Here is a 14568-nt window from a genome sequence, read left to right as displayed (position 1 = left end):
AAAGAACTGGCCCTAACGACCCCGAAAAAATACATTCCCAGTACACACTGCGATTGCATTGGTTTGTGTTGCTGTCGTTTGATAAATAATGTGTGTATTTAGGATTTGACTTTAGCGATTTATGACCCTACTCAAATAGTCCATGTTTGACTTATTTTTTTTTTTCAAAATGCTTTCCACTTGAGCGTAGAAAATGCAACGCAAAGTGTGATAATTTTGTTGAGTACAAACAAAAGGTAAAGTGTATAGTTTTATGGCTTATCAATGAGGATAACAGACAATCGATTGTTGACAAATTTGCCATGATTGAGTTGAAAAGATTGATTTCACATTCATACACACTCGAAAGATATTCTGATTTCATGTTGGCGCCTTCATTTCATCATACTCTGGCATTTCTTACATTTCTCGCGTTTAGCACTTTGAATTTTTGTCTTTGACTTTTACACAACTTTAAACATTCCACAATGAGAACTTGGACACAACTGTCTTGAGTCTGTTTGGCTTTAGTTTGCTTAAGCTAAATTAAACAACATAAATTCAAGGCATATAGATAGGCACAATAACAATTTGTTAAGTTTTTATTTTGTCAAGGCGTGTGAGGGCAAATTAATTGCCCGGCTTTTGATGCGATGCGCCTTCTGGCCAACATAAATTCAGTCACGTTCAGAGCATTTAAATAAAATAAAAGACGACAACGAAGACGACGACGAAGACGATCCGATTCTAAAAACAGTTGCGAACCGATTCGATGTTATCTCCTGGCCAAACTGAAATCCACTGTTGCACTTAAGGCGCTCTGCACAGTTCTCGACATCTTGACACCCACAAATGGCGGCAGACACACATATTTTTTTTTCTCGCCCCTCGTCACTTTTGCTGCGACTCCATCTCCAAACTTTTGTCTGTGTCTCCGAGGAGAACGCAAAAGACAGAGAGAGAGAGAGAGAGAGAGAGACCCGAGCTCTTCTTCCTGTTGCATGTGGCAGCTGCTGCTCATTATGCGGCCAAAGGGAGACAGAATGTTGCTGCTGCTGTTGCCTTTTATTATTATTATTGTGTAGTATAAATAAAAGGCTTGTGCAAAAATAAAATGACAAGTGGAGCGTTGAATCTTTTCAAAATTTGCATCGTGTATAACAAACATATTTTTTTGCGCATTTTTGTTTTCTAAACGCATGACAACATAATTAACTTGAAAATTGTTGCCTGCCCTCGCCTCTTTGTCTCCTTGATTCAAGTTGCAGATGTGGCGACAAACGCGAAACAAAACTTTTGCCTTTTGTGATTTTGGGTTGATTAATGGCCGTGGCCAAAAAGTTGCTCTTTGCTGCTCCATAATGGCTTTTGTTTCTGCCATTTTCAAACTTAGATTTCGCTGCTGGTTGCTTGCATTGAAATTTATCACTCAATTACATGACAGACGACAGACTGTCGAAAAATGGTGAACAGGCCAAGTTGCAAGTTGCAAGTTGCACGCTGACATTGAAGTGAAGATGTGACTGGAGTTAAGTTGAGTTGACTTGACTTGTTTGCCAGACTCGCCTGGCAATATTTCAGCGCCAACATCTGGTAATTGTTAAACAGTCGCCGCGGCAATTGCAAGAAAAATGCGACCCTTTGTTTGCCACACTCTCTCTTTGTTTTCATATCACACACACACAAATATACACAGTGAAACTGCCGCAGCAATTTGCTGAAATTTCGCGATTTCTTTTCCTTATTATTTTTGTCTTTTTCTGTAGCTTGCTCTTTGATCGATGCTTTTTTAATGGTGCCCAAATGCAGCTGCATCTGTTAACATTCACTTACTCATATCCACATATTCGTAGTTATTCGTTGCCGCCTTGCGGCAGCTGCCAAAGAGCCTGCAACTTCGCTTCGTTGGCATTTTGTTGCCTCTGATATATATTGTTGTTGTAGCACTTTTATTTATTTATTGTTAATACACGAATTGTATTGCCAAATATTGAGTGCATTTCTCTTTTTAATTGTTGCTGTCGAACAGCGAAAATCTCGTCCGCGTCGCGGCTAATTGTCGTTTCGGCATTGCAAATGGAACTGGAAGCTGATGCTCTGGCTTGGGCTTGGGCTTGGGGTTAGTCATTTGCTGATTGCCTAGAACTATGCGACTATGCTTTTAATTAATTGATTAAAATAACGCTCGGCGCCAGCTATGTGTGTAGTTAGTGGGCGGTGGGCAGCAAACGGGTTTGATTTGGTTTAATCGAGGGTAAGCAAAGAGCAGCAATGACACGAGCTTAAAGTAGCGGAAGTTGTAAAGCAAACTAAAGATGAAATAGTTCAAGAAAACAGAATTAACACGAGCTGAAAGTGTCTACAATTATTATGCGAAGTTGCTTTAGATAAAAATCAGCAAGGGAAGCTATTCTTATAGTGTGATCAAGAGTATGAAAGATTAGCAATGACACGAGCTAAAAGTGTCTTCAAATATAAAGTAAACAGAGAATAAAGTTATGCAAAGTTGCTTCGAAGAAAAATCTGTAAGGGAAGCTTTTCTTCTGGTGTGATCAAGAGTAAGAAAGAGTAGCAATAACACAAGCTGAAAGTAGTGGAAATTGTGAAGCAACCTAATAATGAAATATGCAAAATATTTAAACTTGATTTATAATACAAACTAAAGAAAGTGAACATAAGAATATGAAGTTGTCTTCAATGAAATGTCAGCAATTTAAGAGCTTTTAAAAAGTTTTTAAAGTTCATTAATATTAAGCTCAGTAGCTTAGTTTGAAAAACTTATGCCATAACATTTTAATATGAAGTTAGACACAATAATAAATAACTAAACATGACAGCTTTTAATAATTGTATTTGGCATGCTTGTTGTGCCTATCGATGTCATTTCGAGGAAGTATCATAACTTCTAAAACATGTCCAATTCATCAAGTTTTATTCTGTGAAAAGCTACTTTTATTTGGCTTTGAATGTTTTATGATGGGGTCCCCCAAAAAAAACAACTGCCAGTCCATACAATGTTACTCTCTGGTGTCTTTTTTGTGATTCTTTTTTTGTTTGTGAACAATTTGAATAAATGCCAGAGCTGTGTGACATTTTAGCAAGACATAAATCAACGAACGAACGAATGAACAAATAATGCGGGATTAAATGGACTGCGGCCACGAGGCAGCAGCGGATCGCAAATGGAACCGAAACCCCGACCGGACGATACACAAATTAACCCTCCCCCCAGATATGTATGTGTGCATATGAATACGATATATAAATGAATATATATACAAAACTCAAATGTGCATACAAAAATACAAAAAAAAAAAGAATGCTTCTCGCTCTCTTTGGTTCACAACAATTATCATTTAATTATGTCAACTGTAACTTAATTATGAGCGCATCTTTTCAGTTGAGGCCACTTGATTAAAACTGTTTCATATTCAGTGACGTTTTTTGGTTTGGTTAATTGTTGATTTCCGCATGAGATTTGTGAATTCCTCTGCTCAATTAAGCCATGAATCGGTTTAAGTTGCATTGCAATGTGAATATGATTTTTTGTATTTATCATTTATCGCTTGGTAGCTTTGCTCCACTTTTTTTTTTGCGAGAACGCTTTCAATTGTTTTTGCCCACGCCCACTATTTGACTTAGTTTACGCCCACAACGACTAGTCTAACGCTTCAATTTGCCCCTCAGTTTAGTTTGATGTTCATTAAATTGTGTAAATTGCTCAGTTGTTGTTGTTGTTGTTGCTGTCTCTTTTCCATTTGCTGTGAGTTGTGCTCATTTCGTTACTGTGAGAATTTAACCACTGTGCTACTGTGGACAGTGGACAGTGGGGCAAACACAGAACGGTGTGCGGGCGACGACAACGATTATAAATGACATTGCATTTGGTTTCGGTTTCTGTTTTGGATTCGGTTTTCGAATGCCAATGAATGCGCCTGCATCCGAGGTTGACCAGCCATAAATTGTCATGGTTTCAATCAGTGCGTAGCTTGTTTTCCGATTTAATACGCGAGGTCAAGCTGATGTTTTTCGTATTACACGATCTTCCCCATTGATATTGTACTTATAGCCTGTTGAGTTGAATCCACTTTGACCCAGTTAATATGGAATTTATTTGCTTAGTGAAACGGCTCATAATGGAAACATTTAAAAACACATCATAAACTTTCGAGAATCTTTCGAGTTAAGATATTTTTCGCCTGGCAACGTATTTTACCACCCCAGTCTAAAAGCAAACATAAACAAATATTCAAGCATTTCATTTTCAGTTTTCACTTTCACGATGCATGAAATATTTTCTCCCCCCTCCTCAAAAAGAAAAAAGAGTTCAGAAGTTCAGTTTTCACACAGTTCATATATCTTTGCACTTGCAACCGAGTTGTAAATTTTATAAACAGAAAAACAAGAATGTCTATTGGCTATGGATAGAAGATGATGTTTGCCGAAGAGTACATAAAACAGCCCGTTGGAAGTTGGCTTAGTCCCTAGACTAAGCATTTTATATGTGGCCTGTCATACGAATCCGATGTGAGCTGCATTTTAAATGCAGTTTTTGCTGTAAACAACTTTGGAGGTCTGTCAGCTTTGACTGCGATTCTGGAAGTTGTTTTGTTGTATTCCCTTTTTTTTTTTGTTTTTGATGTTTTGACATTAATGTTTTGTTATTTTTGCTGTCATAAAAGGGCTGGCGTCGGGGGAAGTCAGCATTGGATAGGCTCCCACACACACATATGGCCAGCAAATCCCTTTCCCATATGTTTATCTTGTGTTCCTAGTAGTAGTCTGCTTATAAAAACAATGCAACAGACAACTCTTTTTTTTTGTGTCTCTTCTCTTTTTTTAGTGACTATTTTTAGCGCACAATCTATTTTCAATATAAATTGTGGATTCCTGGTATCGCTTTAAGGGGCGCTGAATAATTGTGCAGCAGGTGTCAAATGTCTGTCCCCCTTTTTGAATACTATACTTTAAGTACTGAGTGAACTCGATTTTACTTTTTTGGGAAGAGGAAATTGTCATTTCTCATAAGTATTAAAATGATCGTGTAAGATGCAACATTTGTGGTCTTAGCACGAGCTCATCATCTTCCATCTTCCATCTTTCCACCCTATCGCAGTTGTCGCTGATTAATATGGGGGCCCCCAATGTGGTGGCATTCATTTTTGTAGTTGTTTTTTTTTTTACAGGAAAGACGACAACTTTGTCAAACACTTCATCAAACATTTCAAATGTCTTCGAAAGGTGTGCATTTGGTATTTCTATTTTTTTTCCTCTTCTTCGTTCTTTTTATGTTATTTATTTGATGTTTTGCTGTTGTGGGAGAAATGCATTTCGGAGTGAGATGCATTTGTGTCACTTTGGCAGCCATTTCATAGATCTATGCTCGGTGCTGTGTGCTAATAAATGTCTACATAAATTTGAAAGCGACATTTCAGCTACAACAAAATGCAACTGAGGCGCTGCTCATAAATATTCCGTTGAATAATTTAAGGCGCAATGTCTCACACATCATTTGATTTTGTTTCGTTATGGGAAGCTCTTAAAAGGAATCAAATGCTTAGATTCTCAGATAAACATATATGATATGTATTAGGGTAGCTGGCTTTTATGGCAAAAGGGGACAACAAGCGTGTGATGGAAATATAGTTATTGTCTCTCTACCCAGAAAGCTGCTTAAAGCTCTAAGCAAAGCTCATTAATAATGCGCTTTTAAGAATTGATTGAAACAGTTTCCGACCCTGTATAATAATATTATTCAAGGTTAATTGACGTGAGTAAATCGCTTCTATTAAGCTGCTGCACTTAAAACATTAAATCAGCCCGCAGCTTTTGCATTTCTTTTAACTAAGTAGTTGTCGCAGTGTCGCATTCAAAATGTTATTATAATAATCTTTTTTTTTGTCTTTCATTTTTTTTTTTTTGGGATATGCATTGACAATAAAAAATAAAGAAGTGGGAAATAAACAACGGCGACAACAACAAAACTTGACAATAATCAACTCAAATTTTTCATTTCCGTTTATTAAAGCAGAGCACGAGAGTGTCGCCAAGCGAAAGAGACAAAGAGAGCGCTACTGATGCTGCGTGCATACATAATTTTCTGTTAGTGTGTGTGAGCGTGAGTGCGAGCGAGACAGCAAGTGAGTGTGTGTGCGTGTGTGAATGTGTGTGTGACGTTTCCTGCGTGCAATTTATGCTGTAGGCTCTAGAGATGAGGCAAAGCAAGCAAATGAATGTGTTGGAAAAACGTAAATACAAATACGAAAAAAAAAAGAATATAGTTTAAAGCAGCACAATATTAAATTATTAAGTTAATGCTTTAAATATTTTAATTTATTTTGTATTAATATTAATTTGTGATGAAGCAAAGCAAGCAAATAAAGGGAATATTAAAATAGATTGCTGAACAAAAATTGACAAAACATTGAATTGAATTATTAAGTTTAAGCATTTTTAACGAATTTAAGAATTGTTGTATATTAAATTGTATTCACTGATGTGTTGTTTTAAAATTTGTTAACAAAATTCAAATTAAATATACAACAATTGTTTTTTATAAATTTCATAAAAGTTATATACAACAATTTTTTATATTTTCATATAGAAAATCGATATTAATTTATTTTTAATTATTATTAACGTTTTATTTACATAAATTCTTATTTGTGTTAGGTTATGTTTTGCTTTTTAGCTGCTTCCATCACTAACTTATCGCATGTCCATCTCTTGTCCATCTCTAGCATTAGCTTTGACAACACTACGCACACACACACACACACTCACGCATTTGCTTAGCCACACACATACAGCCTCATTTATGCTTTCACTACTGTCTGCTGTTGTCTTCTATGAGCGATTTCCGGTGCAAGCGTCGCAGTTAGCGTCGCTGCAACTGCAAATTGTACGTTACTTTCTGCCTTTCTTGTTATTATTATTGTTCTTGTTGCTGTTGCACATGTTTATATGCTGCATGCAACGGCACCTGCCACATTTGTGCGCTTTGCCAGACGTTGCGCCTGCGCCTGCAGCGAGTTTCGCTTCCCTGCTCAGTTTTGCTCTCTTCCCCCTTTTAAAGGGGGGGGCAGCACTTGTGTCCCCCCTCTTTGGCTGCAACATTTATGGCTATGTTGCTCAGCATTTGCATCACGCACAGCCCTTTCAATTATAATTGCTGCCTTTGCTTTTGCTTTGCTGCCTTTTTGCTATTTTTATCCATCTATTTTGCTTTGACGTCGGCACGCGGCCGTCACAAAAACTAACGTAATGGAAAAAAACAAATACAATATACAATACTGCACAATTTTTGAAGCACGCGCTGCAGTTGCACATCTGTTTTTTCTGTTTTTTTTGGTGGGGCAGCTGCTGCTGAATGTGCCCCCTGGTTGCAAAGGATGCCCCCGTATAGAGCGTTTAAAATGTCTGGCTTTGCCTTTTTTCCTCTTCATATTTTTTGTTGTTTTTGTTATTAATTAAAAAACAAAAACCTAGTCTAGACGATTTAAATGGGCGCAGCTTCAGCGGAAATTCAATCTGTGCTCTATTTTTGAGTAGAGCACGCAGTTTTTCTCCCTCATCAGCATTTTTGAAGGGTGGATCAGATATACACACGCACACACAATACACACACACACTCGGGTACACACGTGCTGTGTTTTAATGCAGGATTACAATACATTGAGCTACAAGTTTTTCAGCTATCGCACGTACACGGAAATTAAACGCCTGCTTCGGCTGTCAATTGAACGGAAATTGAAATCCTTTAATTACACAGTCCCCCCAGAAATTTGATGATACAAAAACAAAAAAATAACAAGCTCCAATGGAGAATTGAAAATCAAAACCTAGCTCGACACGCACTTTAAACCCTTTCGGCATTTGCTTTGATTTTTTTAAGGAAAATTACAGCGACTGCATTTGAAATTTAAGGGTTTTGAATCGGCGTTGGTCTTTCGTTTTTTTTTTTTTAATTGTTTTCAGATGTTTTTCTTTAGTTTTTCTATTTTCTTTTTTGAGTGCACTTCAGTTGTACTTCAACTTCAACTTTAACTCACCGCAGCAGAACGTTTCCATTTCAATGTCTTCGCTTTTGAGCAGCATTTTGAGCGTTTATTGTTTTTCTTGTTTTTGAAGTGTATATCTTTGCATTAGCTGCATCACTCGCGAACACTAACACACACACACATACGATACACTGGCGCTTCAGTTAAGTTGGCTTAAATGAGCGAGCATGCGCAACGTCAAGTTGCCACAGTCCTTCAACTTCAACTGGCGGACAGTCGATGTTGGCTTAAAGCTGTCGGCTCATCGCAACTTGGGCCTCCCAAACAATTTGAATGCCAAGAATAATAATGAGCCAAGAGAGAGTAACTCCCTCACTCTCTCATTCTCTCTCTCTCTGTCTGAGCTCTCTTGCGTTCGTCTCTCAATAAATAATGCATTAAAAAGATTATAAAATAATAAAAGTCAAGCGCTGTGGTTGGTTGTTGTTGTACGTGCCCCGTGTGACGTTTGCCTGCTTTCAACGCGTTATCCATTTTAAGTAAGGGCCAAGAAAGAAGCTTGCGAATGAAGCCCGAAGCCAGGCTGGCTATAAACAGAATTATGGCATTTTAAGTGGCCAACAGCGCCAATTTGATGGCATTCGCTAGCCAATCTCAGATGCCAATGTTTTGCACTCGAGTTCTCAAGCCCAAAAGCGGCTCGAAGTCGACTGTAAACAGTTAGCTTGCAAATAGAACGGCATAAAAACCAAAAAAAAAAAACAAAAAAGTATAAACAAATGATTTAAATGGCAACGCAGACAAGGGCAAAATACTTGCAATAAATAAGCCCAAGGAATATTATTTACTAGAAGACTGAAGTTTAAATTTAATTTAAATAAACAGGTAAGGATAAAGCAAAGTTTTGTTGCCTGTGAGAAAAAGGTTTAAAAATAGTCGGAAACTTCGGTACGTGAGCAAAATATGCCAGCATAATTCTTTGTATGTTATCCTCGATGCAGAGCCCAAAATTATGCAAATGTGGCATGCAACTCGCATAATATTTATGAATGCAACAGGTGGTTGAGAGCTCTGTCTCACGGGAGGGGTCAAGGAAATTGACCAAAATGAAAAGAGAAAACAAACAAAATAGCATTTTCCTTCATTAGGATTTTGCGGACAAATGAAGTCTGAAGTCTGTTTGTTATGCAGTGCACAGGGTTATGGTCGCTAGACGTTCGAGTATTGAACCCCCAGCAGTGGCAATGACAGTGGCGGAGTGGCAGAGTGGCAAGTGGCAGGGGCAGCAAAAATGGAGTCGAAGTCGGCTCTGCTTTGTCTTTTGGCAGCGTGTTTGTAATCTGATTCTCAGAATTGAAGACAGCGGGCTGCTGCTGCTACTGCTGTTGTATGCCACATGCCACATGCCACTTACTCATAAACAAGTGCAGTGTGTAGCACAAAGCGATTTTGACGTTTGACCCGAAATCACCTGCCACTCGATATATTGTATATATGGACTGCAAGCAGTCTATAAATTGATGAATGGCACATTGCTGCAACCATATAAAAAGTGTTGCAAAAGACGCGCTGTTTACTTGTCCCCCTTTTTTGTGAGATTGCTTTGATGTGCCACACACACACTCGCACACACTCGCACAACATTTGTATGCGCAATTGGCCTAAAGTGTGTGCTGCCAAATTTGGCCAAACGCTTGAATGGCACGCGCCATATGCTAAATAGTTTTGCTTCTCCGACTTTGCTTCTTCCGACTCCACCCACCCAAAGACTCGAGACTGTGGAGTTCACGCTTCCGTGCCATTAACACGTTTGAAGCAGAAGCAGCAAAAGCAACAGCAACAGCAACTCGAAACAAAACAAACAAACAAACCAAACAGTCAATGGCCACGGCTATCAATTATGCAAAGTTCCTGCCTGTAAAGTTGACTCCCCTTTCAGCACTTCTTTCCCCGTCTTCCGTTCTGTGCCACGCGCGCCTTTTGCAAAAACATTTTTCAATTTATGCTTTTCTGCACACCATTTGCCACACCCACTTTGTTTACCCCCTCTAGTCGATTCGATACGATTCAATTCGTTTATTGACTTTTGTCATTTTGTTGTTTTGTGCGTTTTCCGCTTTGAGGCGCAGGTTGCGCATCCGCCATGTTGTCCACTCTGCCACTGCAATTGCAACTGCACTTTGCCGGAAATGTGTGCCCCACACACACACACCAATACACACACACATAGTAATGATTTGCATATTTGCCATTTTGATAGCTCAAAACATTTGAAAGAATTATGAACTCGTTTTTGCTATTGTGGAAATTGATAATGTTCTTTTTTCACCATAAATTTAGGTGTACAAATTGAAGTTTGCACAAAGTGTGTCAATTGCTTTGGGTTCTTTGTGACAAAGTGGAATTGAAAATGGTTTGAAATGAATTTTGAATGCATAACTCGAAGCATTTCACTAAAAGAGTTTCGTTCACTTAAGTTCTCATCAATATTTATCTTAGACAAGTGCTTGAAGTGGCTTCTCCAGTCGATAATCTCTACAGATAAGTTCTCAAGTGCACCTTGGAATTACCTACTATAAATAATATTGTCCTGAGCACATCATAAACCATCAAGTTGTATGACTTTAACTGCATCATCAGAGATTCAGTAGCCATTGCGTTGACATACATCACAACCCCAACCTCAACGTACGACACGACACTGTCAATGTCAGTTAGGATGAGGCATAAGCGACTCACTCATTACGCCTCAGTATAAAAGTGAAATACAAAAAACAATAGCATACGCTGGCGACACGCTGGCGGCAATAACAGCAACAAATACAATTATCACTTGCGTAAACATTTAAATGTTGTTAAATGCCGCAGACATGGCGCCTGCAAAAAGGAGGCACAGTTCCAGTTGCTTCTTAATATGCAAACGTGATGCACACAGACACAACAACAGAACTGAACAGAGCAGAGTCGGAGCGTGAGTATTTCTCGGGATCGGCCTGTCAAGCGTTTTGCATTTGCGGCCTGACAGCCGCCAAAGTGCAAAAATGCGAACACAAAACGAGGCCAACAAAAGTGGCATTTTAATAATATACACACACACTTTTTACTATATACTATTGCACTTCTCAATAACTGGCATCTTTTTGATTAAGTTTAAGGGCATATTTATTTATTTTATATGCAGTCTAATTTGCTTAACTGCCTGGAGTACTTTTGTCAAGTTTTAGAGGTAGATATGAGTATCTTTAAAAGGCAACAAATGCAAATGCAATGCGACCCACAAATAATATTCAAATATGTTAAATATATATCTTTACTACGCGTACTTATCTATCACAATAAATGTATCTAGATATATGATAAATAGATAGATATGCATTTTCTTTTATAATGCACATTAGTTGAGTATAAATGTATTGGAATATCTATTAAGCATTCTTTATATCTATCTACCTTACCAGCTTTTTAATAGAAGGATATTTTATCTTTCTTTATGCTTCATCTAATATGCATATTAATATATACATAAAATATATTTTTAACTGTTCATCAACATCCACTTATCTACTCATATGTTTAACTATATAATAAACTTTCTTTTAAACTACAAAATGAATTATCTTATTAAAGTATCCGTCCAGTTCTCCATCTAACTATTTTTTTTATATATGGAAATGCTTCTTTCTATCATTCTTTCTACATATCGAGCTGTTCTACTTTTCATCTTTGTATATTGTTTTTATATCTATTTAACTATCTTTGTATCTTTATACATAACTATCTCTATCCATCTGAATATTTCTTATTTATCTGTTTGACTATCTTCGCATCTTTTTATCTAACTATCTCTATTAATCTGTATAATTATTATTTATATATTTGACTACCTTCGTATCTTTCTGTCTATACATCTGTATATTTATCATTTATTTATTAGACTATCTTTGTATCTTTTTATCTGTCTATCTCTATCCATCTGTGTATTTATTATTTATCTATCTTCGCATCTTCATATCGAACTATATCCATTTATATTTTTGTTCTTCATCTCTTAAATGCATTTAATAAAAGTGTTTTGTTTTGACTCACCTCTGCGACTGCGATAGGAGCTGCCGCGAAATTTGTTTGGCGACACCACTGGCGGACGTGGGGCCAGCATGCTGGGCACCTCATCCGGCGAGCTGGGGCCAATCAATGGCGATGTGCACGTCGAGCTGCCAGATGTGTTGAGCTGTCGCTGCTGATGCTGTTGATGCTGCTGTTGTTGTGCCCAGTTGCCAAACGAATGGCGACGTGTGCCGCTGCTGTTGTTTCCTCCACTTGGCAGCGTGTGATGACGCTGGGATTTGCTGGAGAGAAAGGGAGAGAAGAGCAAAAGTACGCACGATTAGCACAGTCAATGCTAATGAAAAGGCGGAAAGGGCAGGCCAATGGGAGTGGCATCGGTAATGGGAATCACACTTTTGGCAAACTGTCAACAGCTGCATCCTGTCAACACACACACAAACACACACCCAAACACACACACTTATTGCGATCACTCACCTTGCATTGAAGACCTCATCGTGCTCTGAGATGCCACCTCCAGGGCACTGAGAGCTGTGCGTTTCATTGCAGGAGCCAAGACGCTCGCGAAATGATTCCGAATGCGAATTCGACGATCGTTGGCGATACATCAGCGGCTGCAGTTCAAACGAGTGCTACGAGTGCAAAATGGAAATGCAAATGGAAATGAATGCAACAAATTATTAGAAGGAAATGCAGAATGGAGAAATGCTAAAGCATAAACAGGAAGTTGCGCAGATCGGATAAATGATAAACACAATCGCATGGCGCTTTCTCTTGAACTCACTTGTGAGAAACCGCCCAGAGAGTTGAAGCTGCCGCGAGGGCTGCCAAAGGCCATTGTTGCTGTTGTATCCAAGTTGGCCGATGTCATGAGACGCATCTGTTCCGGATTGCCGGCCAATGGCCGCGGGCTGCTGCCCTTGGAGTTGCGACGTTTGAATATCGAGAAGCCCTTGCCCGACGACTGCGAGTCCGGGGTGCGGGGCGATTTGGTGTCATTGCAGAAATAACAGGGATTATCTGAGAAAAGAAAAGATATGGCAAAAATTGTTAAATGCTATAAGTATTATACATTTCATATATTGAGTAAACATTAAAAAAATTAATATGTTAAATATAGGAAATATATTGCAAAATTGTTAAAGGCTTAAAGTCTTATACATTTTATGTATAAAAATATATACAAATTTAATATGATATAAATAAAGAAAATAAATCAAAATGATATGTTAAATAAAAATATGTAAATATTACATGATGAATACTTTAAAATAAGAAAATTGTTCACATAAACATATTAAAAAGTATTTCTTATATTATATATTACAAGAGAAAACTTTTAGTAAAGAATAATCGTTTTATGAATTTTCCAAATTAAATTACATTTTATCGATTTTAAATTATTTTATCTGATTTATTATATATTCTATGTAATATATTAGAAAAAAGATTTATATATTATATAAAAATTATGCATGGTTTTTAATAGTATAAAAAACCAATTGAAAAAAAAAACCTAGTTGCTCAATTCAAACATATTTTTGAAGCGAAGTTTCTACAAAGTTTAATAATGTTCTTTTAAGTTCCTTATGTCATATAACTACTATTATTCGTTTAGTGAGATGTATCTCCCGAAACTTTTACCAATACTTCTAAAAAGCATTTCAATGAATTCCCAAGTTTACCTGAGAAGAAAGCGTTTGTACTATTATCCATGGTGACAAACATCTTGAGATCGTATCGAGTTGAACGTGCTCAAGTTGAGTTCGTTTGTTTCGTTACGTTTCGTTTACTTGAACAATCTATTCACGATTGTTTTGCTCTGTCAATTTACAATTGCAATTTATGATGCATTTTCTCTAAGCACTTGGCTCTTCGAATACGTTGTTGCACTTTCACTAGCTGCGACTGCGCACGCGCCACACTCACACACATATATGTACACTTGTACACACACACAGTTTGGAGTTTGTTTGCCAAAAATGGCAAAAGAGATAAATTAAAATAAAATCGTTTTTTGTTTTCACTACGTAAATTGTGCGCAATGTCAGTTTAATTGATTTGATATTCGAAAGCGCGCGCCAAATAAATTCAAAATGTAACGGATGAAAAGTTGTTGTTGTTGTAGATGTTGCTTGGTCGTAATTTCTACGCGTTGCGCGTGCGTCTGCATTGACATCCCGAAACGGAATAAATTCTAAAACTTCAACGAGAACAAAACACTTGAGCTGTCTGCTTCAGCGTCTGCGCTGACGTCGACGTCAGCGTCGCTGCTGCTGCTGTTGCTGCCTGGCATAGAGAATCCCTTGTCGCTTTGGTTATTTTATTTTTCCATGCGCTGCTGCTGCTCTTACTTCTTCTTTCTCCTCTTCTGACTGCAGTCGGCGATCTCCCTCGCACACGCACAGCACACGCACAAACACAAACATACGCACACACACACTAACGCACATGCGGGATCAGTGTTTAAATATGTTTACCATATTGCACCCACTCACACTGTCGCTGCCGCTACCTCTGCCTC

The 14568-nt window shown here is 37.9% G+C and overlaps 1 protein-coding gene across 5 annotated transcripts in view; it reads right to left on the bottom strand.

Annotated features, from left to right (window-relative positions):
- LOC117574744 (phosphoinositide 3-kinase adapter protein 1) overlaps positions 1-14568 on the bottom strand; it is a 37687-nt gene that overhangs the window by 4964 nt on the left and 18155 nt on the right. The window contains exons 1-4 of one of the 5 annotated variants that reach the window (XM_052006694.1): positions 13730-13876; positions 12829-13064; positions 12522-12676; positions 12066-12325 (exon numbers count right to left, since the gene is read on the bottom strand). In XM_052006694.1, the coding sequence (XP_051862654.1) occupies positions 12066-12325; positions 12522-12676; positions 12829-13064; positions 13730-13772 (694 nt within the window). In that variant the 5' untranslated portion in view covers positions 13773-13876. Of the gene's footprint in view, positions 1-342; positions 361-1812; positions 2029-8030; positions 8107-12065; positions 12326-12521; positions 12677-12828; positions 13065-13729; positions 13877-14568 lie in introns of those variants that run through there. The other 4 variants (XM_052006695.1, XM_052006697.1, XM_052006696.1 and 1 more) reach the window with 4 other exon arrangements.

The sequence above is a fragment of the Drosophila albomicans genome, chromosome 2R (assembly GCF_009650485.2).
Source record: "Drosophila albomicans strain 15112-1751.03 chromosome 2R, ASM965048v2, whole genome shotgun sequence".
NCBI lineage: Eukaryota > Metazoa > Arthropoda > Insecta > Diptera > Drosophilidae > Drosophila > Drosophila albomicans.
The sequence above is the reverse complement of the archived record's forward strand: the minus strand, read 5'-3'. Positions and strand labels throughout refer to the sequence as shown.